Consider the following 26281-nt stretch of genomic DNA (forward strand, 5'->3'; position numbering starts at 1 on the left):
ATATATGATACCCTTTCCTACTGTGCATCATTTTATCTCTATCATCATACTATTGATGCAACTTGAGGCGTGCGACCCAAATATAGAAGCCTAACCGGTGAACACTACATCCATTAATGCCTTAAATGTGCGACCAATATATGCAGGGCCTCGATATCCGTATCATTGAATTGTAAGTTAGAAATGTAGACGCAATCAACCAATCAGCTCGCATGGCTTAGTTGGTAAAGCGCATGACTAGTAATCATGAGATCCTCGGTTCGAATCCGAGTGTGAGCATTTTTGCATTTTTTACTTACCGCCGTCACGGTAGGAGACTTTTCCCGGTAAGTGACTGTACAAGGTCCAACTGTTCACAGTGTCTTCATATGAACAGCATTACGTTCCCTAAATACTCCGTACTCGGAGAGTAATATTGTGAAGGCGGTATACTCATCAGCTCGTAGGGTCTGCTCAGCAGGCCCTCCTATGCAAGGGATACATCGACTTCAATTGACTGCCCAGCTGCACAAGACAAACCAGGTGTCGTAATAATTAATAAAATTTCCAAAAAAATATATCATGGGGTTATGCAGTGTGAATATTTACTCTATAGGAAGATTTGACACCTCCATGGCACGCATTATTCCTATAACAATAACATGGATAAATCGTCCAAAAGAAAAGCACAATTCAAGACACAGCCAGGTTGTCAAAGATGATGAGAAAACAAGTGATGATAAAACTAGATAAATACCGTACGAACGAGATACCTAAGCGCTCCAGTGAAAAATGCGATTAATATCGCTTTATCGTGCAGGTGGACAAGCAGCGGTGGGATACAACTTAGAGCGATGTACCCAAATTCGGCTCTGGGTGATCCGTCACATATAGTATCCTCCCAATGGACATGCTTGCGACCGTGGACTGGGGAGCCTTTGACTATAGCCTCTTAGCCCATAGATGAACATTGTGGTACACAGAATAGTCAATGCGACAGGTACAGAGTCCTAATATCATAATTCTGCTGGGGATGACTCGTAATGTTTCCTCTATCATGGGATATAGTTTGTTACGGCAAGTTAGCAAAACAGGATTTAGTGCATCATTGAACTTGCCATATAAGTAGCTCGTAAGGGGAGTCTCAAATAATAGCATTGAGCGTACGAACGAGAGGTTTTGACCCAGTATCGATGTATCCTGTGCAGCATATCACCAGACCAAAGAGAATTTGAGATATCTTGAGCCTTGTCCAGGCCTCAGCATGTCGATACATATGACACGATCAGTTGTGCGTGAGAAGCAATAAGATCTGCGCAAATCAATGGAGTGAACTCCCGAGATCATATGCAAAGCATATGCTTTATACAAACCGTTAACTTCAGGGTTGTCTGCAAATATCATGTGTGCCACAACTACCATTCAGGGTTGCGCTGTTGCATGGCCATGTCGAAAAATTGAACAGAAGACCCACAACAAATTGTCAGTGGCATGTAAGCAATGCATGATCTCCCCTCCTTGAACCTCACAAGGACGCAGACCAAAGTTACACTGCATCTATTATTTGATCGTCTGCACCAATAATATTTGAGGTATTTGTTGCCCGCGGTATTCGGCCTCCCGGTGGCTCGTATATAAACCCTCCCGAGATAAACATCCATCTATCTAGCAAAAGACACAAGTCAGACATCTGAGACCAAGCCAGTACAATGAAAGCCAGTCTACTCTCCGTTCTCTCTTCCTTTTCCTTGGCCTTGGCCACGGATTCAGCCAAGTTGCTTCCATGGTCGCCTCCAGGGCACGGCGATGGTATGTCTGACTTATGAAGTTAGTGATGAAAACTAAGAAGCAACAGTGCGAGGCCCCTGCCCAATGCTAAATACCCTTGCGAATCACGGGCTTCTACCACACAATGGCAAAGACATTTCTGAAGAAGATATTGTCGATGTACTGGGCAACACGCTGAATGTTGCAGAGAGCCTTGCTGTTGCTCTGTATAAAGAGGCCATGACCACAGTTGAAGACCCCAACGCGACTACCTTCTCCTTGAGTGACCTTGATCGCCCTGGTATCCTAGAGCATGATGCCAGTTTGAGGTATTTGCAACCCCAGACACATCAGGAAATCAGGCTGACTCGCCCAGTCGCCAGGACCCTTACTTCGGGAATGACCATGAGTTCAACGAGAAAATATTCGACCAGACAAAATCGTACTGGACAAGTCCTCTGATTGATATTGAAGAAGCAGCCGAGGCACATGAAGCCCGGTGGAACACTTCCAAGGCCACCAACCCTGACTTTAACATCTCGGAGACCGGGACAGCATTCAGTTTCGGAGAGTCTGCCGCCTACATGCTTGCATTTGAAGAAGACGGTATTGGGTATGCCAACAGATCTTGGGTAGTATACTTTTTTGGTGAGTGAACTTGATGAATCATGAGCTCATAGCGCCGCTAACATGTTGATTGCGTAGAAAACGAGCGCCTGCCCCAAGAGCTCGGATGGACTAAGCGTCCATTCGTTACTACAGGCGAGATTCTGTTCAACTTGACCCAGCGGATTGTGAATTCCACTGTTGGTGTCACACCAGAAGTGATAGCCAAGCTAAAAGACTTTGCTAAAGCGAACCCCAGTTTCGCTGGGTCTTCGTAAAACCATGATATTGATGGTTTTTCCTATCTTCTAGCGCTGTGGGGGGGGGGGGGGGGGGGGGGGGGGGGGGGGGGGGGGAGGCTATCATTCCTGAGAGAAAGAAAGCTGCAGAGTGGAACAAGGGTTTATTTTTCGATGGATAAGGCAGGTAATGCATTTATTAATTTGTGAGAGATGAGCTCACACAGGTTCACAATTCACCCACGTGTCAATATTGCTCGGACAACAACTGACCAGTACACATGTCTCAATGGGTGAACATTAGTCGTTTTGCAAATATTACCTACCTAGGGTGCTTCTGCTTGAGTTTATTCTTATTATCAGGCAGTCCGATCTATCAAAGATATTATACTACCATCTAGGATCCATTAGAGCATCCACAAACCGCCCTCTCATATACTATCTACTACAATTCATTTCACATCGCAGGGGAGTTATCATCTGGGTGAGCTATACTCCAACCACTCGCTCAATAGTCTCCCTTACACCATCCATATTTAGCCCCAGCAATCCAATGGCGAGCTTCTGATCCCTGACGTAGTTCGTCTTCAAGCCAGCAGTACTCCCAAAAGCGGTCGCCCGAACTAGCGCAAACGCACCACTAAAATCACCTACATTCAGCTTCTTCAGCCCTTCGGCAACCTGCTCATCAGTTGTAGTCTCAGTAACTGTCCACCGTGAGCCTGTAACATCCTCAAGCGTCTTCAAGACTTCGTTTTGGGTAGTCTCGACCGACGCAATATATAGAAAGCGGTTTTTGGTTTCCTCCGACCGTAAGACGACAGATAAGACAGCCTTTCCAAGCTGTTCCTCATTCGTCATGGTGAACGATGTGACACCACCGTCCCAGATCACTGCAGACTTCGTTTTGATGTCAAAGCCGAGGAACCCAGATGCAAGTCCCTAGAATATCGATCAGTCATAACATATCCAAGATATGGTAAGAGAAGACAACTCACCCAGTCGAACAACCCAGAAGTAGCAATTGCAGTCCAGCTCAACCCGTTTTTCTCTTTCTCTTTCAGATAGTCAATAATATCTCTCTTCTGCTGAAATAGAGGGAGTAGCTGGATCACGGCATCATCTTCGCTGCTGGTCGAGAACTCGGAGGGAATAAACCGTTTCACGCCTGCCTCGATCGCAGCATCAACGAACTTCTTTTGTTCAGTGAAGGCAGTCCCACCAACTGCGGAGATGAGCACATCTTGCCCACGAAGGATTGACTGGAGACTGGAGGGCGAAAAGTCGGTTTTATGGACAGTAACGCCGGGTGGAAACTCAGTCGTGCCGGATGATTCTTGGCGGGATAGGACGGTAACGGCGATTCTCGCATTCGAGCTCAATGCCTTGAGGATAATTTGACCGATCAATCCAGTTGCCTGTGTTGGTCAGTACGGTGTCCGAAGAAACATAGAAACGAAAGACATACCCCAATGATAGTGACTTTGATTGGGACGGCCATTTTGGTCTGATAAAAGTGGAAGATGTGGTATGAATTGATCGTTTGCTCGAATCTGCTATGAAACTTGCAGCTAGAACTGGGGGAACATAGCCTCTATTTATGTTTGCCTTTGAGGGAATGAATCTACTTGATGATCAGTTGTATACACACCAAAACGCTAATGTCAACCCTAACTTGGGACTAGCCCCAACAGCTCAATGCTTAGTGCTTACGTCCCATCACCCACCTCTAAGTAGATGATTCATCATGATTATAAATATACGGACTGCGCTCCGCTGTCCGCCCTACCCAATCACTGATTGCTTTCCTCCTCACATCATTTCACTCACACTCTCACCTGCCCAAAACTGCCTACGTTGGGATACGTCTTCTTATCTTGTCAATCAATAGACAAAAATGCTACGTCGGACAATCGCATCCGGGAGATCCTGCATCGAATGTAGTCGGCGAAAGATCAAATGTGATAGGTCACTGCCTTGTTCCTATTGTGTAAAGATTAGAGCGGCATGTGTTTATCCGCCGACGAGAAGGCGCTCTCGGAGCCCAGACTCAGGGAATGTCAGTGTCACGAGTCGGCTTGATAGAATCGACGATACGCTACGAGTTCTGAGCGAGGACTTTGGTCAGATTAGACACTTACTACGCCATTTAGTCTCATTCACGGCATCCGACACTACGGGGGATGGTGAGATTCTCCAAACGAGACCCTCGAATCCTCATGGAAACTACGATACTGGCCATGGCCCGGAAAATGGAATAGAGCCTCCAATCTGCGCAAATAGCACTTTTGATAGCACTTTTGATAGCGCGAAAGAAACAACCGAACGACAGCACCCATCGCCTGTCACAATATCCATTCTGTGGCATTGGTACCTGGATACCGTTGATCCTGTGCTCAGGGTATTCCATACGCCTAGTGTTCAGAAAGACCTTATGCGAGTTATCACAGCAGATACCACTGTGGATGTGGGAAAACAATGTTTGCTCTTCGCGATATATTATGCTTCAGTAACCAGTATGCCATCGACCACGTGCCTGGATAAGCTTAATGAAGATAGGCCCACGCTACTGGAACGGTAAGATAGCCATGTCCTCAAACTCGAACCTAGCTAACAATATAGATATCGCAATGCAGTCGAGCGCCAACTTGCACGAGTCGACCTTTCATCGTCCTTGGAATTTACTCTCCTACAAGCCTTCATTCTATACCTTGTGCGTGATTCAGTCCTTTCGCCCCAACTCAGCTAATAATTGTACTAGACCTGCGCCCGACTAGACAGCCACGGCCCATCAGTTATAACCCACCTCCCTACAGCCATCAACATGGCATACCGGATGGGTCTCCACCGCGACGGCACAACACAAAACAATTCAGTATTGGAGACTGAATCCCGACGTCACCTATGGTGGCAGCTCGTCACCCTTGACACCCGAACCGCAGAGGATCACAACACAACCCCCTATATCCTTGAACCATCCTTCACCACACAGTTTCCATGCCTCATCCTTGACGCAGGGCTCCCATCCCCGGTCCCATCCAATGCCACTGCATCCAGCACGCTCTTCCAACTTCTCCATTTCGAACTCATATCCTTCACCCGACGCATCGTTTTCTCGGAAACTTTCAACCAAGCAAATGACTATCACACTTCGTCCCCGATACAAAAGCACAAGGCCATCAACGACTTCCGACAATCACTGGAAACCCGATATTTCTCTCACTGCGGCTCCATAAATCACCTAGAGTTTATAACCGCGGCAACTGTTCAGCTCTTCCTTGTGAAAATAAAATTAGCGGTGTGTAAGCCTGGACACAATTTTCGACCTATTTGTGTAGAGGTTCTTCAGCGAGCACTCGCGCTGAGAGAGCATGAGCCAGGGCAGAAGTGGCTTTGGTTAGTTCAGAGAGATATGGAGTGGGGAATGTTGGAGTTGCTGCTGAATGATTTGTGCGCAGACGGGGTGAACGAAGGGAGGGAAGAGGCGTGGGGGGTCGTTGAGCAAGCATATGGGTATTGGAGAGAAGATGAAACTGGACGGGAAACTGGAAAATGGGCGGTCATTGAGAAACTAAGGGCCCGTGCTTTGACTATTCGGGGTTACGAGAGCGAGATCGATGTACCGAACGGACTCGAATTGGTGCCGGAAGATTATGGCCCAGGGCCGGCTGAGGAGCTCGCCGAAGAAACTGGGACGGGAGAACTGCCTGGCGATGGGACCGTGTGCGAGTGGAGTATGGAGGCGTTTGAGCAGTATTTTCAAGGGCTGGGTGCCGGGGACGATATGTCAAATGTGCTTTAAGCTGTTAGCTTGTACGGGAGCGTACGTGTTCAGATGGAACCATACATAGTTTGGTCGCTGCGTGACGATCTCTATAATAATATTACATACGGACATGACTTTATGTCACAGGACAGCAAGAATGTGTGAGCGATACATATGGCGATTTCGTGCTCTGCCTATAACCTCGTTAAGAAGTGTAGGGTAGAGACTACGTAATTAGCAGCGATTAATGCACCAAAAAGACAAGACTGACCTGCAAAAGTATGGTTTGCTCAAGCATAGTGCCAGGTGTCACTAGCGGGATGTTCATACCCTGCAAGCTGGCTGCATGGTAAGCTTTATCGGCCTGCAGGGCCAATCACATATTCATTCGTATGTGCGCTTGCCAGTCAGCTACTCTGGCGATCTCCCTCTTATGCTCACCCCTCATCCACTCAGCCGGCTATCAAAACAATATATTGGAATTGCTTATGGCACAATCTTATGGTGGTCGGAGAAATGATGAGCTGGCGCGCAGGGCCCCGCATCTTCCCCAGACTGAAGCCACGGCCACCAGATGCTAGTTTTTTTTGACCCTGGTATATTAGAACTGACATTATCAAACGCTGTTAACCAACCTACAGGGATTGAACAGACATGAGTGTAACCCTGCGATCGGGGCTGTATTACGCCCTGCCACCATCAATAGCGGGCTTCGCCTACGGATGGGAGATTGCGTCCATGAGCGACATCTTAACTATGCCGCAGTTTCTTTCCTACTTTGATACGCCATCAGCTTACCGACAAGGTGCCATGACAGCGGCTCTTCAAGCTGGCGAGTTTGGGGGTTCGCTACTGATTGGGTTCTTTCTCGCTGACCAATTCGGCCGTCGATACACGCTTCTCATTTGTGTAGCTATTTATCTGATCGGGCAAGCAGTTGTTGTCGCTGCACAAAACCAAGCCATGTTTATTGCGGGCCGAGTTGTCAATGGACTCGGAGCGGGTGGCCTATTCCAATCTATTTCTCTGTAAGCATATTATCTTTATTGCTGTCTCTAAATTATTCCCTCCCCCGATCTCATGGTTTTACTGAGAGTGTCAGGTATACCGCCGAAACAACCCCCCACACAGTCCGTGGCATTATGTCCTCCACAATGAGTGCAGAGTCGCTATTGGCTTGCTAGTATCTTACTGGGTACAATATGGAGCGCTCAAGATTTCAGGAACAGCCGCATGGCGTATGTGCTTTGCCTTTCAGCTAGTACCTGGGGTCTTAGTGGGTATTTTGATTTATGTACGCCCAGAATCTCCACGCTGGCTGTTTCAACACGATCGCGGCGACGAGGCACTTCAAGTTTTAGCAGACCTTCATGGCCACGGTGACTGCTCCAATCCATCCGTACAAGCCGAGTTCCAAGAAATCCGAGTAGTCGTGCAATATGAGGGCCGCGCACCTCCCCCGTCATACCTGAGCCTACTCATCAAAGCGCCATACCGGCGTCGCACTGCGCTAGCAATGGGTCTGCAATTTATGCAGAACATCAGCGGCGTCAACATCGTCTTCTACTATGCAGCCAAAGTATTCGCGCAGACTGGACGCACTGGGACCCAAGCGGCAATGCTAGCGAACGGCATCGGATCCTCCATCTACCTAGTTGCCTCCTTTTCGCTGACCGTCATGATCGATCGGTACGGTCGACGAAAGCCACTAATTATCGGACCAAGCCTCATGGGTATCTGCATGGTTATTGTTGGCATGTTGCTAGTTGGCTACGGCTCGCCGCATTTCGATGCTGGATCCCAGCAGTTGAAATACAGTTTTGCGAACGTCAACGCCGGCAATGCTGCTGTGGCATTTGTCTCTCTATACATGATTTCCTTTGGCTCGACGTGCGCTGTGTTGCCCTGGACTTATCAGAATGAGGTGTTTCCTATCTCCGCAAGAGGCAGAGGGACAGCACTTTCTGCCTGCATTAATTGGTTTGCGAATTTTTGGCTCGGTTTATATATGCCTGAAGCGTTAAATAAGGCTGCATGGAAGATATACTTCGTTTTCGGGGGTATTTGCATCGCGACTTCTTTTGTTACGTATTTGTTCTATCCGGAGACTGCGCAGCGGTCGCTAGAGGAGCTTGATTTGTTGTTCACGCCCAATCGGCGTAAGCTGGTTTGTTTTGACTGGGAGGCATGTCAGAAGGGGTCATTGCTGCATCGTGGTTTCGAGGGCGTTGAGGTGGCACAGCAGCTGGAGACTGCGCTAGTCATGGGAGGGATTCAGAAGACAGTGTGAGTCAAGATTTATTTTTGCGCTTGCTATACCCGGAATATACTAGTATTTTTGAGGGACCGTGCTAAAGAAGATAATACGAAGCTTTGAGCCGTACGCGTATAACAAAACGGGGCACGAGGGTGGATGTAGGCAAGAACCGAGTGATCAAAACAGAAGGACCAGAACGAACAATCTCCTGGCAGTACACAATGTTTTACACAGCCACTACGGTTTAGAATAGTCACACTAAAAGTAAGCTTCCTCGGCGTCCCACTAGACGGACACGGAACTATAATTAACCCAGCCTCATGCACAATGATGCATTTTTCTGACAATGTCCTATCAATATCCCAGTAGACTTATCCCGGCCGGTCCCGCCCAACCCAATCAAACTACTTGTAAGCAGCCACCCGTATAGCTGGCCTGTTGATTCGGTAGAAAGTAGTCACAGGTAAGACAATTCCAACGACGCGTATAGCTTCATGCTTGTCAGATGTTCTGTCCTATCAGGATAGGCATAACGGAGAAATGCGGATGCAGGTCTCAGTTAGAATAGCCAAGCTCAGACGATCATTGTACGCCTGATTGATTATCGTAGAATGATGATGAGACCGAGTTGACATTGTCAGTTTCAACCATTCAACAAATATAAATATGCGATTGACCATCTCATCTAACATCAGAACTACAACTCATCACATCAACCCCAATTCACCAACAACCAGTGCCTCAATACCACAACAATGACTTTCCTAGCTACCTTTATCGCCCTCCTCACACTCCTCACCCCAGTCCTCTCCGCCACAAACTGCAGCACCGGCGCCTTCACCGTCATATCCATCCGCTCCGGCAGTTTCATCCAAAACCTCCCCCTTACCGCCGCCGATACCAACTTCTACCTAGGAGGCACAACCTCCACCGCATGTCCGGAGGATGTAGCTGAATACGATGCATGCCCACCAGGAGATGAAACCGTGATCGACTACAGCAACTACCTGGTATGCCTACCTACCATTCCCAAGTTCCTTCTCACCACAAAAATGGCTAATGATGAACAGAGTTCCGGGTACGTCCAAGAAATCTACGTCGATCCCACCGGCGCATTGAAATTTGTCGAAGCGCACACGTCATACATGGACCCTGGTGCGTCGACGAGCACGTTCTGCTACACGCCAGGTACGAGCTATGGAAAATGGACGTATACAGGCTTCGGGGCGACGGGGTTCATGGCTTGTCCGTTGGATGAGGATGAGGAGGTGAACGGGGGTGCGTGGCAGGTCTTTGCGGCCATGAAGAATGCGACGGTGCCGTCGGGGAATGTGAGTGATTGCTTGCAGTTTGAGGCTCTTGCCTACCCGTGGGTGTCGAATGGGAGTTCGATTGCGGCGTGGCAGTATGATTGATTGAACCCTGACTACTTTGATGGGGTAGCGTGTTGGGGAGGGTGTTGAGGAGGGCCTTGAGAGGGCATTAATAAGTATACATATGTTGGTCTTCTCGCGGCCTGGGGTCTAGAGATAGTACTACGGGGTGATTGTTAATTAGTCAATGGATGTCGCATAATTATTTATCATAATAAATCATAACTATATTACTGCAACGCAGACAGTACACCACTACATAACATCAGAGAATAAACAGTACTACGGACCTACAGCACACGTCACAAGGGACTTAAATCAACCAAATCAACCCACTCTAACCGATAAACTCTACTATAGTATATCCACCAGCAGTCTCCCACCTCCGACATCTCCGCGGAAAAGTCAACGCCCACGCCCATCGCCTAAACACTTATCACCCCATACTCTCGGACTACCACGACAACGCCCCCACACCATCCCGTCACTTCTACTGTGTACTAGATACTGCATCGCGTCCCGTCTACTCCAGACTAAAGACTACAATTCTAACCGGCAGTTGCAGTCATCCCATCGAATGACGTAGAACCCCACTCACTCCTCTCACTACCAGGACACGCGACACAGACACAACCCTACGAACCGACATGGGGAAGACCAAGAAACCTTGATTCCTTTTCCCGAAAATTCCTTGAGCTCAATGCCGGACATGTATTCTACAACTGACTCGTAAATCCCATTCACAGCACACTATACCTCTGCAACCTCCTCCACAGCTACAACACTCGTACTCACCCGGCCCCCATAAGCAATGAAAAACAATCACAAGCACCCCATAGATCCGCCCCGATCAGATCCGACCCCAACATCCAAACGCCGCACAGATCCGGCATGTCCGTCCATCCATCTAACAATGGGGGCGAAATCGAGCTCGGAATCGGAATTATCTCATCCATCCATGCCCTACCCACCGTGATCAATAGTAGAGACTACTAAGTAATACCCGGGATTCTAAACAACAACCACCCACCCAGACAACCCCATTGGCCAACTAAATGAGCATATCCCGGCTTACGATCCCGAAAAATTCCATCACAACAAAAAACTAACCCCAACCTAGACTACTAATCAGTTATGTTCTGGTTTAACGTTAGTCAGCCCAACTAACTCACCACTAGACATTTTAGTGCAGAAACTATCTACCGACTAAACTTAAGTAACCCAAGGGCCATGCGACATGGGACACATGTAGGGATCAGACCATAGCCAAGACAATTGTTGACCATAGGGTAAGACGGGGAAAGTTTTTTTTTCATTGTATCTTTCCCATCCTTTCCGGGGTAATGTCTTGGTTTTCAGGCACATGGCATGACATTAGGATTGTTCCATGGAACTCAAAGGAACTGTGGATGGAAGAAGGGGAAAGGAAGGGGTAAATAGTCCAAGCCAGCCGCTTTTCTGGATGTTAGTGGGGTGGAGTGGGCTGGTTATTAACCGGGTGGATAAATTGTCGCTTTTTGGTTCATAACGGTTCAGTTGGACTAGTTGTTCCTGGGGGAGGGGAGAATATTAGGGGCAGCTTCGGGGACTCTTTCCGTTCGTATAATCTATTTCTTAACGAGCCGATCATAACAGTTCATTTATTGGGTCACTAATATCTTTAACCTGGAGGAAAAGGGATGAAGAGTAGAGATATTAACTGACATTAACTAATCACTTATCTAAATTGATTAATCCGGAAGACTTCCCATCTGGGAATAGACTCCCCCCGTCGTACCTCGGATCAAAACTCGGTACGCCGCGCAACCGAAATAAGGATGATGAATTCAAGAGACCAACGTGTCTGATATATATGATGCCGAACCAAGAACCGAAATGCCAAAAATCAAACAGCCACGGCATTATGCCTGCTGTATGGTAAAACTGTATAGATGATATCATAGCTCGTGAGAACCCAATAACCCAAGCCCGCCAACCGGAACACCACCCATGCAAACCCTCTATAGGAACTCCTTTTCAGATGAATACAGCGACGAGGTCGAGTCTCCCGGTCCCGGGAGCTGCACCTTGGTCGCATCAAAGCCCCACGCCTGTTCGCGAGCTTCCTTGCCGTTGCGGACTTGCATGGGCATGGTCCACTCCTTGAGGCGGCCCTCCAAGAAGCCCAGGTCACGGTTCTTCTCCCACATCCGCCGCGACACCTGGAAGGCGGCATTGACCGTTCCCCGCCGCAGATCCTCATAAGCCTTGAAGGCGACAGGGAGAGGATCGTAGCGGTGCTTCGCTAGGATGCGCGAGAAGAGAATGGCATCGTCTAGCGCGTACGCGGCAGACTCATCACGCGGCGGCATCTACTAATATCAGTATCAAGTCAAAGGCATCCAAGGGATAAAAACTTACTGCATGCGCCGCGTCACCGAGGAGGATGACCCGGTTACGGTACCAGCGTGCACCCGGGCGAACTTGCCAGACTGGATAGAGCATCCAGTCATCGGCCTTGTTGACCATGTCCCGGATGGCCGGGAGGCCCGACCGGCCGAAACGGTCCCGCATCTCTTGGCAAAGGGCATCTTTGATAGCCGCGGTGCGCCGCCAGTCCTGACCCGGCTCAATCTTGTAGTGCGACAGGAGCTCCTCCCGGAACTGCACGATGGCGGCAACGAAGATTTGAGTATGATCTCGGTCACAATAACTGGCGAGCAAAGAGCCATGACGGGAAATATTCATCGAGGTGGAGCGGAAATGAACGGGGGCCTTGATGTCTTTGCTATCAATCATGGTTTGGACGAATGAGATGCCAGTGTACTCGGACGGGTGCTCGGGAGAGACCCAATGGGTGCGGACGTTGGAGTGGACCCCATCGCAACCAAGAACGAGGTCCCCGGTGGCCGTTGTGCCATCTTGGAAGTATAGGACGGCCTTGTCTTTTGACTCCTTGCCGCGGACCAGCTTCTTGCCAAAGACCACATTGACGTTCTTAGTGCGCTCGACAACTTTCAACATGGCCAAGGACAGGATGATACGCATCACTCTGCGGCCCTTATACCCACCAAATCCGTTTCCATTGTCATCAGTAAAGTTGATGGCGCCGAGGGAGCGTCCCGAGCGGCTGGAGAACAGCTGGATAGCATCTACATCGGTGCCAGACTCCGGTCCCAGCTTGTCCAGCTCGTCGAGGACACCCAAGCGATCCAGATGGCGCTGAGCAACGGGGGTGAGGTTGATAGCACCGCCGGATGTGGAAAGGATGTCGTGCCGTTCATAGACGTTGATCCGGAGATCGGGGACAAAGGGCGTCAATTCCTTTGAGAGGGCCAGGGCAACGGCAATGCCCGCAATGCCGGCACCCACGACCAGAATATCGCGGGGGACCGATTCGGCTTCGAGAGGGGGAGCTCGGTCCACGAAGTTCCAGAAGCTGACCCAATCCTTTCCAGCGGAAGGTGGCGGAGTCGCCTCATACCCAAGATCCATCATGGTTGCAACTTTTGAGATGTGATTCAACCGATACGACAGCGGTAAAGGGTTCTATTCATGAGAGACGATCGAAGGTCGTGGAGGGGTGCTGCCATAAAGAGAATGCGTGTCGTGTGCGTAGCTGCCCGAACCAGAGGGGAATCGCTTAAGAAGAAAAATTGAGAAGACTCTAGTGAAGAAAAATCCTTCGGAGGCGAAACTTGACTACTAATATCCAGGGGGGAAAGGTTAGGGGATTGGGGTTTGTATATGTACACCAATCACCCCGGTGCACCGGCCAGGCTCCGTAGTTTGTAGAGACCAGCAGGAGACATGTTCGGCCGGATATGGAGACTGTTCGGAGGTAGGTCTGCCATGGTGGTATGGAGACTCGACGCGGCGAAAAAAGTTGGCAGGAACCGAGACCCAAAAAAAGTTTTACTTTCCATGTCGAGAAAAAGAAAAAGAATAAAAAATAAAAAATCAAAACCACGAAAAGAGATTTGCCTGCAGGCTCTCCACTCATCAAACTAAACCTCGTCTGGCGACCGTCGAGGCAGAGACCGAGCATCAACGGCGCCAGGCCAGCGTCTGCTGCTCCACCCGACCTCCGAGACCACGGCCGATTCGGGATGCTATAGGCTGGAGAGACCAAGCTGTCACTGACTGAACGGTATCCTGGCCCGCGGTGGACACGCTGGATCATCTCATCACAACCGTTACGGTCCGGCGCGGCATTCTTGGAAGCAGGTTAGTCCATTAGATCCATTCGTGAGTGGTAAGTACTATATTGAGGGGACTGATAGATCAAAGGGACTGGGTGAGAAGGAAGGAAGTGCTTACCGAGGTTGAGACAGGAAGGTGTGGGTCAGTCCGTGTGGCAGCTAAGACTGAGATGAGCCAGGATGAAGGACTGATTCCGTCGGCCGGAAGGGGTTCATGTTCGTGTCTCAACTCTCAAGCGATGCCGGCGCAGAGACCGGGAATGGTAGGAAACTATGCATGGTGATGCAGAAACAAAGATGTGGATGAGCTGAGATCTTCTGCTGAAAATTTCTACTTGTTTGGTGTGTGATTGTGCGTAGCCAAGACACTAAGGCGTGAAGAGGGCAGGGGGGTCACCTGCTCCTGCATACATCCTGGCATCTTCAGTCAAGTTTTTCAGGCTAACTAACCGCAGCTGAAGCTGTTGATGACGATGATGTAGAGTGCCTCATCGGAAGAGTGTTGTCGTTTGATTTACTGCGGCTGCATGACTGATTTAGGGTAACTACAATCACATGTTACGATCGCAAATCGAGCATATTAACCTAGACTATGAGGATCAATCTCTGTCAGCGCCATCGGCGCTTATGCTGATATCCTAACTCCCATATAAGTTCCACTAAAGGGGTTGTGCGCCAAACATTAGGCATTCCGGCTATGAGATTGATCCCAATGCCAGGCACTAATTATTCAGGAACCGCACACAGATGGTCCAAGTGCCCTTCGGTCGCGATCCCGACCCTCCGAAATGATCAGGACAGTCTAGACTCCGCTCGCAGCTCCCCTTGGTTGTCCCCTCTTCCCGCGACTTGGAATCTTCGATAGGGGGATAATACGGAGAACTATGGGAGTCTTTGCGCCGGCCGCCGGGTTCCATCGACGGTACTTCGTCATCCAACCACATTCAATGCTGTCCTGCGCTATTGAGCTCCCCACTTTGTTTGGCCTCGTCCGTGAGCTGCGTGACGTAGCCTCAATGGTCTCGGATCGACTACTTGGTAGGGAAACAGACTGAGAAGGGGGTAGCAAATTCTGTTAGACTAAAGAAAGCAGCCTGTTGCCTCGTATAGACACAAATCAATTGCCTGCCTCCATGGATGTCAAAAGTTCATGCACCTGTCATGCACAGAGACAGACACATGCGTGACTCAAAACCGGTTTCGCTTGACCTGTCAGATCTGAATTTTCTAGCGTCAATTCTGGTTTTCACCACTCAGGGTCGACTACCACCAACAACGCCCTCCGAGAACGGTGTGTGTTCCTGACGATCCATAGCTATTTTCTACCTAGTCGATAACTAAGCTAGTCAACACTTTTTTTTCCTTCGACACCGTGAACTGCCGTTGTTTCTGAATTTCAGCTTCTCGTCACTAGCACACACCGGATCGTTTCAATCCAGAAGCAACTCCGTCCATGACGACTACTCAGCCTTATGCGGAGAAACGCATCGACAAATCATAGGTCGCAACAGGGGATGTCAACTCCTCATCTGCTGCAGCCGTTCCGGAGAAATTGCCGGAACGGCCACGCGAGGCCCCTCTTACCCCCTCCCTCTTCCGCTATCCGGCGTCTCCATCACCCCTGGAATAGAATCATAGCCTAGACAGACTGACAGAGACATTATACGAGAATGCGTCCAGTACGACAAAACCACCTCCCTCGGGATACAGGTCCGTCAATCACAGCCTTCAAACCGATGCCAGGCAACTATGATATCGCACCGCATCAAACCCCCGATCATTTCAAAAAGAGGAAAGGAACCCATGACCATACCCGGAAATTGCATCCGCCCAGATAGCCAGAGATGAGCGAAACCTCGCACCCGATATCCGACACTGACGATCTGCAAGTCCAAAATCCCTGCTACGCTTGGCGGGCGGGCGGAAAGTCGTTGTCACACGTACGCAAATAACCGTCTCGTGATGCCTCTAGTGCCTAGCACAGCTACCTTCTATAGGTTCAACGGTTACAGAGACAGGACAAGAGAGCAGGTATATCCCCACCCCGGTAACTGTCATCAAACTCTATCGCGAGATCGGCAGGCCTAGTTCATCCTGAGGACGTGGCTTAACATACCCATGCATGAATCGATGATTATTATTATCCAATATGAACCGGATGTACTCATCATCAACCATCTTAGTTCCATGCAGATGCAGATGGCATGGGGGATCTCGATCTGTGGTAAATGCCGCATGGCGGAGGGTATTTCCCTATATGAGTAGCCTATTATTGTTCGTGGCTAGTTAGGCTGTTTCGCTTCGTGATACTACCACGCAGGTAGATAGGTCTAGATCTATACTTTTGGAGGTAGTACTACTCCGTGCATCATAATGAATCTACTAGTAATCATCATAGTAAGGTCTCTAACAGCAAACTCCGGTGTGATGCACTCTTCACTAACTAGCATGACACAATAGTACCCCTTTACTCCAACAATATCCTAATCACTACGTCGTGGACGGAGTACTCAACAGAGTCGAATCAGCCGCAATATCTGTCAAGCCAAGCATAATAATTTCGTATCTCGACCCCGCACACAACCCAACAGACCAACCTAGATCACCTCCTACAGTTGACGTATCCCCATCACGTCAAATATATTAAATGTGAGATGTATTATTCCCCAACACATAGAGATAAGGCGACAGGGCCTACTGAATTTTGGGTCCGAGCGTACGTAAGGTCCCCTACTAGTACTAAATTGGACCTATGATTGAGTCGCGCTGTATCACGTTGGACCTGTACTATCTAGCAGGTCCCGATAAGGGTTTCATCTATACCGGCGAGACGGGGAGAGGCCTATGCGTATCTTGGATATTAGGGGTGTACGAGAAATGGTAGATAGGTGCTGCGCACGGATAGCTTGTCTCGTATCTGGCGTGCTAAAGTGTAGGGTCTAGACACCTCAAATATTGGACAACGCTAGATAATGAATGATTGATATAATATCGACGCACGGATGCGCGGCTTCACATGTAATGTAATGATGACTTTAAATCTGGATCTCTCTCATGCTATCATATTCCTGAAACGCTAAATGCAAGAAGCACGAACTTTTCGTATATGCAAGGAGAAACACTTTTGGATGTATCGTCAATAGACCGTTTCATGTAGGTCAACCGGGGAGTTTATCTCGGCAGGGTATATACGAGTCTGCGCGACGGTCGCGTCGGAGAGTAGGTCTAGTCTAGGTGGATTCCGCCACACGGTCGAAATGGACTTTCGAGTCTAGGTTAAAGAAAGTGTTGACGCCGGAGAGAAGGCACACAATTGCTAGTTCTGTTAGTGTTGCCTCAAAAATGGGATTGAAAGGGGGACAAACCGATAACGCAGCTCATCTCGTAGTATCCGACCTGTTCGGCGATGTAGCCGGAGATGATGGGCCCGATGAATGCTCCGAGCGTCCATCCCATACTGGCTACTGACAGAGCACGGGAATAGCCTCCGTTGGGGCCAAAGATGCCAGGGTGCTTGGCTTCGACTTCGTCAATTGTGACTGTACTTGCGTTAGGTTGTGCTCATACTATTATCCTTTCTGTACTGCTGAAGATGTGCTTACCCGTAGCTTCGATTGTACCGGCCCCGTTCAGCAGACAGGACACTGATCCCACCACAGTAACACCGACAGCGTAAATAATTTTTCCGCGGTCGCCCTCATTCGCCCATGGGAATCGCTCGTCACCAGGCATGCCGATCACCCACATCACGGGCGCGAGAAGCAAAAAGCCGACCGTGGTAGGCCATCGTGTCCCGACCCGATCTTTCAGCCAACCACAGATGGGGCTAAGAAGGATCCCGGGACCTTGCAGGGCGAAAAACATCATACCAGCAGGAAAACTACCCCAGCTGAAGACATCGCGAACATGAAGAGGAAGGGTAGTGTCGAAGCTGGAGACCAGAACAGCAAAGGAAAGATAGCTGATCACGCCGCAGACGAAGCGGCGATACCGCAAAATATATACATAAAACTTCCAGCCCGCCATGTCGCCCTCAAGGCCGGGATTACTGCTCAGGAGAGGTGCGCGTTCAAGGTCCGATGCGACACTCGCATTGCTAGAATAGTCCGTGTCGCCTTGGACGTCCGGCTTTTCCAGCATGAGCAGACGGAGAATAATGTCGAGGATAAGGATAATAAAGGCACTAGACCATGCTACCCAGTATCCGCCCAGCTCGAAAAGAATGCCCGCAACCATCGGACCCCCCGAGGTACCTGCTGCTACGACCAGAGAAATAACCCCGTATGTCTTGCCCAGATTTTCCGGTTGCACATTGTCCGCGATCGTGGCGTATCCAACCACCCAGATGAAGGAGCTGGCAATTGCTTGAATGAGACGTCCCACGAAGAGAGTAAATGCTGAGCATGATTGTCAGTATGCCAACATTCCAGAGATATGCGACATAGAGACCTACTTGATGTCGCCAAGGCCAGAACTATGGACCCAAACAACGCAGCTAACAGCGATCCAACGAGCAAGATTCGCTTGGAGGACATGCGATCGGCATAGTGGCCAATGAAAGGGCTTGTAACGAGAGCAGCGATGGCGGTTTCTGACAGCAGAGCGAAACTCACGCGCTGGGTGAGGGATACGTCTAATCCAAGGCGGTTTTCGAGAACGTAGGGGAGGATGGGGACGAGGAAGGCGTAGAGAAAGGTGTCTAGATAAGGCGACAGATATTAGAAGCGGAATTCCTCGCAGTAGGACAAACGCAGTCAATTGGAGTGTTACCAGTGAACAAGGCCATCGCCATGGCGCTGACAATGAAAAGGGGCGATGACCGCCATTGCTGGCCCCATGCGCCTCCCTTGGAGTCGGAGAAAGTCATGGTGCCGTCGTACAACTGCAGACCAGTTGGGAATGAGGCAGAGAAGACATTGCGATGGAGCGCTGCTGATAAGGATTGAGGGATGGGTGTCAGCCCTTAGCTGGCACCCCAATCGGAGTCCGCGGCTAGCAATTCCGAAACCGAAGCCGGGGTTACTTATTAATCATTCAGCACGGAGTACGGAGTAATAGATGAGGATGATATACACCGCTTCCCATGATCTTCGGGCCATGCATGGAGGTGTCCCAACATAAACCTATGCAGGTCATTGTTGGTGGGTATCTACCCTAGGGCTCGTGTTGACTGCAGGGAGAAGCAAGCATCTTGCAGGGGAACTCGAACATGTTTTGCGGGTGGGGCATATCCGTATCAGGCTCCCAGGCAGCAAGGCATCAACAGCCCACTGGGGGTTTATCTACTATTTATGTCTCAAAATCCATTGAGGCTGACTCTAATATCCGGCAAATAGCCTATGATCGTCAAGAATAAATGACTATAGCCTATTTCAATTATTATGGAATGAGGCCTGCATTCACACAGTATCCCCTCCGAGTTCAATGTCAAAGGCCAAATCCCTGCAGGAAACACCTTCATTATCGATGTTCTCCCCACTGTCCGATAGGTGGTCTGACACGTCCTGCAAACCCGGAACCAGAGTGTTTGACACCTCTGTACAGGTTGGGCTCTGATCTTCTGCATCTTTCGTAGCCAGGACCGTCTCTGGTACTACAACGAGAGCTCCGCTCGTTGACTCTTTGTACAAGCCGGGCCACAGCGTGCATTGAACACGACCTGCAACTTCCTGGAAAGGTATAGCATGCTGCATATAATCCGGGGCAAAGTTATCTCTCAAGGCACTGCGAAAGAAATGATAGCGGCTCAGTTGACGATCTAGATCGCGCTTGAACTGCATACACTCCTGCACAAGGGCACGCAAGCGCCTGGCCACGGTGGACGGTTCAACGGAATAGTACTGCGAGAGCATTATCTCCACTTGAGATGCCACCATGTTTATATCGCTTTGCTCCAAGATTCTCCGCAGCTATGCTTGTGGCCGTGCGCCAGTGATGCTCAGTATTCCCGGGGCCTGGGGTTCAGGTCAGCCTCACTTTGACCTACAATAGATCGGAAGTCATACAGTTCTGCCGTAGTGTCTCTGCAATAGACACGAATCTTCCCGATTCTTCATTGGGTAACCCTAGTAGGTATAAACTGAATATGCGCTGAAACAGAATCTGGCTGACGACAGAGGCGATAAACGCTCGAACCTCATGTGGGCCTCGAGGTACAAACATTGCTCCATTGTGCTCGAGATGCTGTCTGAGTTTGTTCAGCTGTTCCAAGTCGCGAAAGTAGGTATTGGACCAGTTTCGAAGTCGCTGTAGGAGCCGTCTCATATTTTGTGCGATATCGTCGTCAGAGAGAACGTTTGGCTGAAAATTTAGAGCTTGTATCTGCTGCGTGAGTGATCGGATGTCCGATTGCTTTTTAGCCAGCTCTAATCTCATCGACTCCTTAGACTGCTGCGCGTGGTATAGTTGACGCCGAAGGCCCTCTTCTACGTGACCCGTTGCCAGCGCAGCCTTTTCTAACCCTCTGTATAATTCCGGGTTGTTCTGGGAATGTGAGCATGTGGATGTCATCACTACATCGTCAACTGTGAAATCGACTCACGCGAAGAAGATGTATGACAGGTGACGATTTTGGAGGCGACATTTCGCCGTTGGCAGCAAGTCTTCGTGGCGTTTCTATGTTGCGAAGGACATCAAGCATGGGGAAGTACTGGGAAACGATGTCGATGAACTGCTCCATGGTGGTAATTGCCGTTGTGTAAAATGCTGAATTCATCCTCCAAGGTCTTCGCCAACGTTGACTTCATCACTTCTGGCTAATCGTCATCGTGACTATGGGGACGGAAGTGATGCATGGTAATGACAGAATCCATCTCGCTTCGGCTCCTTAAATCCGCTCTGCCACCCCTCCTTTCACTTCAACATTTTCTTCTTCGTATCTGTACGATAATATACTACTGTGTCTCAAATATGTCGAATCCTCGTATCGTCATTGGACTTGACTTCGGCACCACTTATAGTGGGTAAGAGATAATTATTTACCCAATCGTGATCGGGGAATTAATATTTGTCAGTGTCGCATGGGCTTTGAGAGATTGTCCAGATAAGCCAGAAATCATAATGTCGTGGCCTGGAGCTGGGAACCGTCTGTGGCGTCTTTCGATACGTTCATAAAACTATCTGTTGATTATTAGCAACAGGGACAACACCTAAAGTCCCTAGCACCATGGCGATCAAATGCGGTGGGCGTGTCCATTGGGGTTACCAAACCAACTACCTTGTTGAAGATAATATCCGGGGCATGAAGCTATTATTAGATGAGCCCCAGAATTCAGGATACGTAGCATCTTTGATAGATGCGGGACTCCTCAAAAGGTCGCGCATACCAGCGGTTACTTTGACTGGCATGTATCTGACAGGACTGGTTGACCACACGAAAAAGCTTCTCCAGAAGCGCTTCGGCCCAGCAGCCGAGCAGATGGAAATGAAGTATGTCCTAACGGTGCCGGCAATTTGGTCTGATAAGGCAAAGGATGCGACCTTGAAAGCTGCTTCAAGGGCCAAAATCCCTCAGAAGGATATTACTTTGGTATCGGAGCCAGAGGCGGCAGCTTTGTACTGTCTCAATGAAATTCAACCTAACTCCATCGAGGTAAGTTGGGGTATGCGATAAGAAGAGCTTCTTTTTGACGTCGAATGCAGAACAACGATGTTGTCGTAGTATGCGATGCTGGTGGTGGTACTGTGGTAATTAAGCCTATCCCCACATGGGTGACTATCTTACAATTATCATGGCTGAACAAGACAGGATCTCATCTCATACTGCGTGAAGACGGTGTCTCCATTGTGTTTGGAGGAGGTATCTGAAGGCAGCGGTATGCTATTCCTCCAGCCAAGACGCTATCTAAATCGGCTGACAAAAGCAGGTGACATCTGTGGATCGGTTCTGCTCGATGCCGCATTCAAGGCTTTTCTCAATGTCCTGGTGAATGATAAACATCTAAGTGGAAAATCCTCCGAATTGGCGTTGAAGTATTGGCAAGATCAAATCAAGCCCAATTTTGCGAGTGACCCGGACTTTGAGGAGGAGACACATTTTGTACCTCTGCCTGGATTGAAGGATAACCCCAAAATAGGTCTACAAGATGGGTTTCTTCAGCTGGAGGGGTGAGTAAATCTGCATCATCGAAGCATCCCTGCGCGCCTCGAAGCTGAACTCTAGAACTATAGTGCTCAGATTAAGAAGATCTTCAATCCGGTTGTCGACCGAGTCAAGGTGCAAATAGTTCACCAGGTCAATAGTGCTAGAGCCAAGAATATGCCAGTGAAGGTGAGTACATCAGTTGATTTACGAGCGTGGCTGATTATTACCGGTAGGCGATCCTTCTGGTGGGAGGATTCGGGTCATCCGAGTACCTCTATCACTGTATTCAGGAAACATTCAGTGACATTGTTGTGATGCAGCCACCAAACTCGTAAGAAGTTAGAGAATGTCTTCTATAATGACCAAGCTAACAAGTACTAGTTGGTCTGCTGTGATGCTGTGAGTCTCTTAAGGTAGAAAGGGTATTGGCGCAGCCTGCTTACCTTAACCCAGTGGTGCGGTCCGATACGGTTTGGGAGGCAACCAGGTTACCAACCGAATTGCTCGATGCCACTATGGCATTTGGCATGAAACAAATAATCCCGAGACATTGGCTAAGTTTCCAGACGCAAAGAGATTCTGGGATGACTTGAGGGAAAGGTGGTATATTCGCGACATGATGACTTGGTATATTCACAAGGCAAGTACTCAGTCGCGAACCTTGTAACTGTTGCTCATCACTTTGTAGGGCGACGAGATTCACGAAGGAAAACCCATACGGATGGGTTTTGACATGACCGTTGCTGTTGGCAGAACGCCCAGTGTTACAAGCAGACTAAAGATATGCCTTCACAGTGAAGCACCAGAACGTAGCGATAGTAGTAGGCAACTGACTATTTCATGTTCCACAGAGGTACATCAGCTAATTAGTATGCAGGTGTCTACCAGTTGTGTACCTTGACAACTGATTTAAGCAGTGTACCAACTCAATACTTCACAAAACACACGAACAGCAAAGGCACGGTTTACTACACTGTTCAATTTTACATTATTATGACCCCGGGGTCCGCCTCAATAAAATTCGAGCTGGAGTTCAATGGCCAATCGTACGGGGAGGTTCAGGCTACTTATTTTGAATGAAAGCTGCACTAGGCCACTCCGACTGCGGTGTGTTCAGGATACTTGACTGTGTTTCTTCCTTTAAGCTAGCGTAGCCATATGAAAGTTTATTCGAAGTCTATAAACAGGTCCAATAAGTCCGTATTAATAGCTTAAAAGTATTGCCGCTCTCATATAAATTCATGCGTCTATACAGTCTACTTCTTGACTGTATTCCCTCGCAGACCCCATCAAACGATCTTACACAGCTAATCAAATTTAAGAAACCCCTCGCTGCCCCCCAGCTTCACCAAGCCACCCAACTACCCCAAATCTGCAGCAAACAACGCGGATAAACACCTGCATTGGCCACCCCGACGCAGATCTTCCGCGAATAGCGTCGTGTTGCGGTGAGCGGAGTTTACCCGCACCTCCGCATCCGGATAAAAACAGAGCACATCAATGCGATCGATCATCGGCCGAATCCGTGCTCAATGTTTGTAATAAAGAGGAGGGGGCATCCCCCGTTACTTTCTCTTCGCATACGCCATACCGACAGTGCACAATGCGTCTGCCACGCTGCGTCAGCGTCATTCTCCTAGGGCTGGAAGCGGCACTCGCCGAGTCCACCCAAAAATGGAGCATCCAGGATTTTAAAACCTTGGTCACCTTCGGTGATAGCTATACGGATGATACGCGAATTAGCTACTTCATCAACCATAATGGGTCGGCGCCGCCAGTGGGCTGGGTCGAGCCGATTGTATGTTCCCCAGACACCACACACACTATCTCTACCTCCAAATGCACATAAACACCTATATCATATACACCGCTAACAAATACCTCCAGACAAACCAATCCGCCTCCGGCGGCTATATCTGGGGTCACTTCGTGCACCAATACGCCCACCTATCCCACCGGTACAACTATGCCGTCAGTGGCGCCTCCTGCTCGAACAAAATAACCCCCCGAACGACCTCCTTCGGACTCTACCCCTCCGTCCTGGAATACGAAGTCCCGGCCTTCACAGCGGACAACGCCTATCACATTCCCAGCACGGGAGAAAAGTTCCTCCAAAATGACCCAGACAGCACAATCTACTCCATCTGGATCGGGACGAACGATCTCGGTAACTACGCGTTCCTGACTGATTCGCAGGTCGCGAATAAGACAATCCCGGATTACGTTGACTGCGTGTTCAATGCCCTCGATGGCGTGTACAAAGCCGCGAAGGGAAAGTACTTTGTTATTATGAACATGGTGCCGTTGCAGTTAGCGCCGCTGTATGCGACGCCGGAGAATGGGGGCATTGGGGCGAATAATTACTGGCCTGATAAGTCGGGGAATTTCACCGAGATTAGTTATCGCATGTGGGAGCAGGTGAGTACCGTTAATCAGGTTTATGATTATCGGACGCCGTTTGAGTGGGTCGTTGGGAAGAGGTATCCGGGGGCGAAGGTCGCAGTTATGGATATGTATTCGTTGGTGAGTTCAGTTCTTTCCTTGAGGGGTTGAGGTGTGATGGTTGCTGATGTGGGCAGATCTCCGATATCTACTATCATCCGCAACAATATCTCAATGGGTCAGCGCCGGCGAATGTCACGGGCTATATTCATCATTGTAATGTCGCGGGGTCAGAGTGTGAGACGCTGTCGAATCCGGATTCATTTCTCTGGTATGATCAGTTGCATCCGTCGCAGAGGACGGATGAGATAATTGCGGAGGAGTTTATCAAGGTAGTGAAGGGGGAGAGTGAGTATGCGACATATTGGTCGTAGAGTTCATGACTTAGGTAGTATATACGATTCGATGATGCAGTCTACGAGTAGTCGAGATAGAGGTATAAGGGGATCAGGAAATTTACGGGAAATATATCATTTACCAGCAGTACACAATGATCACTGAAGCCATTAATTAGACCCCATAATAAGTCTTCACATTCATTGGATTGTAGAAGTTTTCATGCAACAAGAAATAATGTGGTATGTCTAGGAGACCTAGTGACGATCTACACAACATCGAACTCGATAGTCCCCCATCCCTCAAACGTACATGTCCACTGACCAACCTCCATAGGAATAGCCTCCAGACAACTTCCGGGCATAATAAGCTGCCCTGCCTGAAACTCAATATCATACTCCGCCAACCGATTCACCAACCACGCCACAGCCGAGATCGGATTCCCAAGAACATTCTTCGTATTTCCCGTCATCAGCTCCTTGCCGTTATGCTTCAAGACACCACGGGTATCATTAAGGGTAAGGTCGGTAAGCTTGCGCGGCGTTCCACCCAATATGATAGCACCAGTTGACCCATTATCCGCAAGCGTATCCGGCAGATCTATCGCCCAGTTCTTCACGCGGGAGTCAATGATCTCAATAGCAGGAATAGCATAGTCGATGGCATTGATGACATCTGCCACGGTGATATTAGGACCTTTCAGGGGCCCCTTCAGAACGAAAGCAGGCTCGAGTTCCACGAACGGCTTGATGAATTTATTCAGGTGGATAGGTGTGCCTTCGTAGATGAATGACTTTGCATGTAGGAATCCATAGTCGGGATGGTCAAGACCGAAAGCGGTTTGCATCACTTTTGCAATGTTGCCGAGCTTGTATCCGACTAGACGGTCGCCGTTGGCGACGTTGTGCTTGGAATTGATTTCTTGGATCCTGAAGCCATCGTCTGGGGTGAGGCTGGGCCAGGTCTTGGTTGGTGGGTTGATGGGTTTTGCTTCAGCTAGGGCTGTGCGAAGGGCAGATGCCACGTCGTTAAGGTCGATAGAAGACATGTTGAGGGGTGTTTTAGAAATACGAAGAATGGAGAGAATTTAATGATGGAGAGTGGCACTTTGGCATGGCACCAAGGACATTAAGAACCGATTGCTAATTGACAAGCCTCCATGGAAGCATCTCGGAATAATGGTGTTGTGATAATTCTTTACCCGGTATTTCTTACTACTATGATTGATACTCACATCCGATTCCGAGATGAT

General features: G+C 49.1%; 12 protein-coding genes and 1 non-coding gene across 13 annotated transcripts; 7 read left to right on the forward strand and 6 right to left on the reverse strand.

The window, feature by feature from the left end:
* The first annotated feature begins 206 nt into the window (after positions 1–206).
* On the forward strand, positions 207–279 carry BO85DRAFT_t165. The gene has a single exon. It is a non-coding gene; the product is annotated as a tRNA-Thr (tRNA).
* A 1409-nt stretch (positions 280–1688) lies between these two features.
* Positions 1689–2674, forward strand: BO85DRAFT_398952 (peroxidase family protein; the record flags this gene model as incomplete). Its single annotated transcript, XM_025657079.1, has 4 exons — positions 1689–1788; positions 1835–2075; positions 2123–2394; positions 2452–2674. 4 exons carry the CDS (start codon positions 1689–1691, stop codon positions 2628–2630), a joined length of 792 nt encoding a protein of 263 aa, XP_025514634.1. The 3' UTR covers positions 2631–2674.
* Positions 2675–3080: 406 nt separating this feature from the next.
* Positions 3081–4092, reverse strand: BO85DRAFT_469405 (aromatic alcohol reductase; the record flags this gene model as incomplete). The annotated part of the gene is made up of 3 exons (XM_025662330.1): positions 3081–3533; positions 3590–4009; positions 4060–4092. The coding sequence occupies 3 exons, from the start codon at positions 4090–4092 to the stop codon at positions 3081–3083; spliced, it is 906 nt and encodes a 301-aa protein (XP_025514635.1).
* Positions 4093–4488: 396 nt separating this feature from the next.
* BO85DRAFT_496645 (transcription factor domain-containing protein) lies at positions 4489–6433 on the forward strand (the record flags this gene model as incomplete). Its single annotated transcript, XM_025663963.1, has 3 exons — positions 4489–5168; positions 5214–5304; positions 5353–6433. The coding sequence occupies 3 exons, from the start codon at positions 4489–4491 to the stop codon at positions 6391–6393; spliced, it is 1812 nt and encodes a 603-aa protein (XP_025514636.1). The 3' UTR covers positions 6394–6433.
* A 578-nt stretch (positions 6434–7011) lies between these two features.
* Positions 7012–8647, forward strand: BO85DRAFT_469407 (general substrate transporter; the record flags this gene model as incomplete). Its single annotated transcript, XM_025662331.1, has 3 exons — positions 7012–7385; positions 7460–7487; positions 7517–8647. The coding sequence occupies 3 exons, from the start codon at positions 7012–7014 to the stop codon at positions 8645–8647; spliced, it is 1533 nt and encodes a 510-aa protein (XP_025514637.1).
* A 673-nt stretch (positions 8648–9320) lies between these two features.
* Positions 9321–10200, forward strand: BO85DRAFT_520836 (uncharacterized protein). The gene is made up of 2 exons (XM_025665166.1): positions 9321–9624; positions 9685–10200. Exons 1-2 carry the CDS (start codon positions 9370–9372, stop codon positions 10027–10029), a joined length of 600 nt encoding a protein of 199 aa, XP_025514638.1. The 5' UTR covers positions 9321–9369; the 3' UTR covers positions 10030–10200.
* Positions 10201–11987: 1787 nt separating this feature from the next.
* On the reverse strand, positions 11988–13464 carry BO85DRAFT_488894 (FAD-dependent oxidoreductase; the record flags this gene model as incomplete). Its single annotated transcript, XM_025663568.1, has 2 exons — positions 11988–12338; positions 12388–13464. 2 exons carry the CDS (start codon positions 13462–13464, stop codon positions 11988–11990), a joined length of 1428 nt encoding a protein of 475 aa, XP_025514639.1.
* An 84-nt stretch (positions 13465–13548) lies between these two features.
* BO85DRAFT_40054 (uncharacterized protein) lies at positions 13549–14481 on the reverse strand. The gene is made up of 2 exons (XM_025657126.1): positions 14287–14481; positions 13549–14182 (listed from the first exon to the last, which is right to left on the reverse strand). Exon 2 carries the CDS (start codon positions 14147–14149, stop codon positions 13634–13636), a length of 516 nt encoding a protein of 171 aa, XP_025514640.1. The 5' UTR covers positions 14150–14182; positions 14287–14481; the 3' UTR covers positions 13549–13633.
* Positions 14482–17055: 2574 nt separating this feature from the next.
* On the reverse strand, positions 17056–19035 carry BO85DRAFT_398964 (MFS transporter; the record flags this gene model as incomplete). The annotated part of the gene is made up of 5 exons (XM_025657080.1): positions 17056–17484; positions 17534–17707; positions 17771–18565; positions 18622–18867; positions 18939–19035. The coding sequence occupies 5 exons, from the start codon at positions 19033–19035 to the stop codon at positions 17399–17401; spliced, it is 1398 nt and encodes a 465-aa protein (XP_025514641.1). The 3' UTR covers positions 17056–17398.
* A 478-nt stretch (positions 19036–19513) lies between these two features.
* BO85DRAFT_520839 (uncharacterized protein) lies at positions 19514–20883 on the reverse strand (the record flags this gene model as incomplete). Its single annotated transcript, XM_025665167.1, has 4 exons — positions 19514–19954; positions 20010–20122; positions 20174–20651; positions 20710–20883. The coding sequence occupies 4 exons, from the start codon at positions 20881–20883 to the stop codon at positions 19568–19570; spliced, it is 1152 nt and encodes a 383-aa protein (XP_025514642.1). The 3' UTR covers positions 19514–19567.
* A 194-nt stretch (positions 20884–21077) lies between these two features.
* BO85DRAFT_373928 (Hsp70 family protein) lies at positions 21078–23331 on the forward strand (the record flags this gene model as incomplete). The annotated part of the gene is made up of 11 exons (XM_025656105.1): positions 21078–21130; positions 21182–21273; positions 21302–21759; positions 21810–21854; positions 21916–22274; positions 22338–22437; positions 22485–22582; positions 22633–22650; positions 22705–22895; positions 22959–23072; positions 23129–23331. 11 exons carry the CDS (start codon positions 21078–21080, stop codon positions 23329–23331), a joined length of 1731 nt encoding a protein of 576 aa, XP_025514643.1.
* Positions 23332–23842: 511 nt separating this feature from the next.
* Positions 23843–25178, forward strand: BO85DRAFT_422596 (SGNH/GDSL hydrolase family protein). The gene is made up of 3 exons (XM_025657973.1): positions 23843–24049; positions 24139–24774; positions 24831–25178. Exons 1-3 carry the CDS (start codon positions 23855–23857, stop codon positions 25065–25067), a joined length of 1068 nt encoding a protein of 355 aa, XP_025514644.1. The 5' UTR covers positions 23843–23854; the 3' UTR covers positions 25068–25178.
* Positions 25179–25297: 119 nt separating this feature from the next.
* Positions 25298–26077, reverse strand: BO85DRAFT_439243 (2-keto-4-pentenoate hydratase; the record flags this gene model as incomplete). Its single annotated transcript, XM_025658703.1, has 1 exon — positions 25298–26077. The coding sequence occupies one exon, from the start codon at positions 26075–26077 to the stop codon at positions 25298–25300; it is 780 nt and encodes a 259-aa protein (XP_025514645.1).
* Between the last annotated feature and the right edge of the window lie 204 nt (positions 26078–26281).

This window comes from Aspergillus piperis (assembly GCF_003184755.1).
Source record: "Aspergillus piperis CBS 112811 unplaced genomic scaffold BO85scaffold_11, whole genome shotgun sequence".
Lineage (NCBI taxonomy): Eukaryota > Fungi > Ascomycota > Eurotiomycetes > Eurotiales > Aspergillaceae > Aspergillus > Aspergillus piperis.

Bases quoted from the DNA above. Each gene is read 5' to 3' on its own strand.
- BO85DRAFT_520836 (XM_025665166.1), top strand. From the start codon at position 9,370: ATGACTTTCCTAGCTACCTTTATCGCCCTCCTCACACTCCTCACCCCA. The intron at 9,625-9,684 runs GTATGCCTACCT...AATGATGAACAG, and splicing joins TCGACTACAGCAACTACCTG to AGTTCCGGGTACGTCCAAGA.
- BO85DRAFT_40054 (XM_025657126.1), bottom strand. From the start codon at position 14,149: ATGATCCAGCGTGTCCACCGCGGGCCAGGATACCGTTCAGTCAGTGAC.
- BO85DRAFT_422596 (XM_025657973.1), top strand. From the start codon at position 23,855: ATGCGTCTGCCACGCTGCGTCAGCGTCATTCTCCTAGGGCTGGAAGCG. The intron at 24,050-24,138 runs GTATGTTCCCCA...AAATACCTCCAG, and splicing joins TGGGCTGGGTCGAGCCGATT to ACAAACCAATCCGCCTCCGG. The intron at 24,775-24,830 runs GTGAGTTCAGTT...TGATGTGGGCAG, and splicing joins TTATGGATATGTATTCGTTG to ATCTCCGATATCTACTATCA.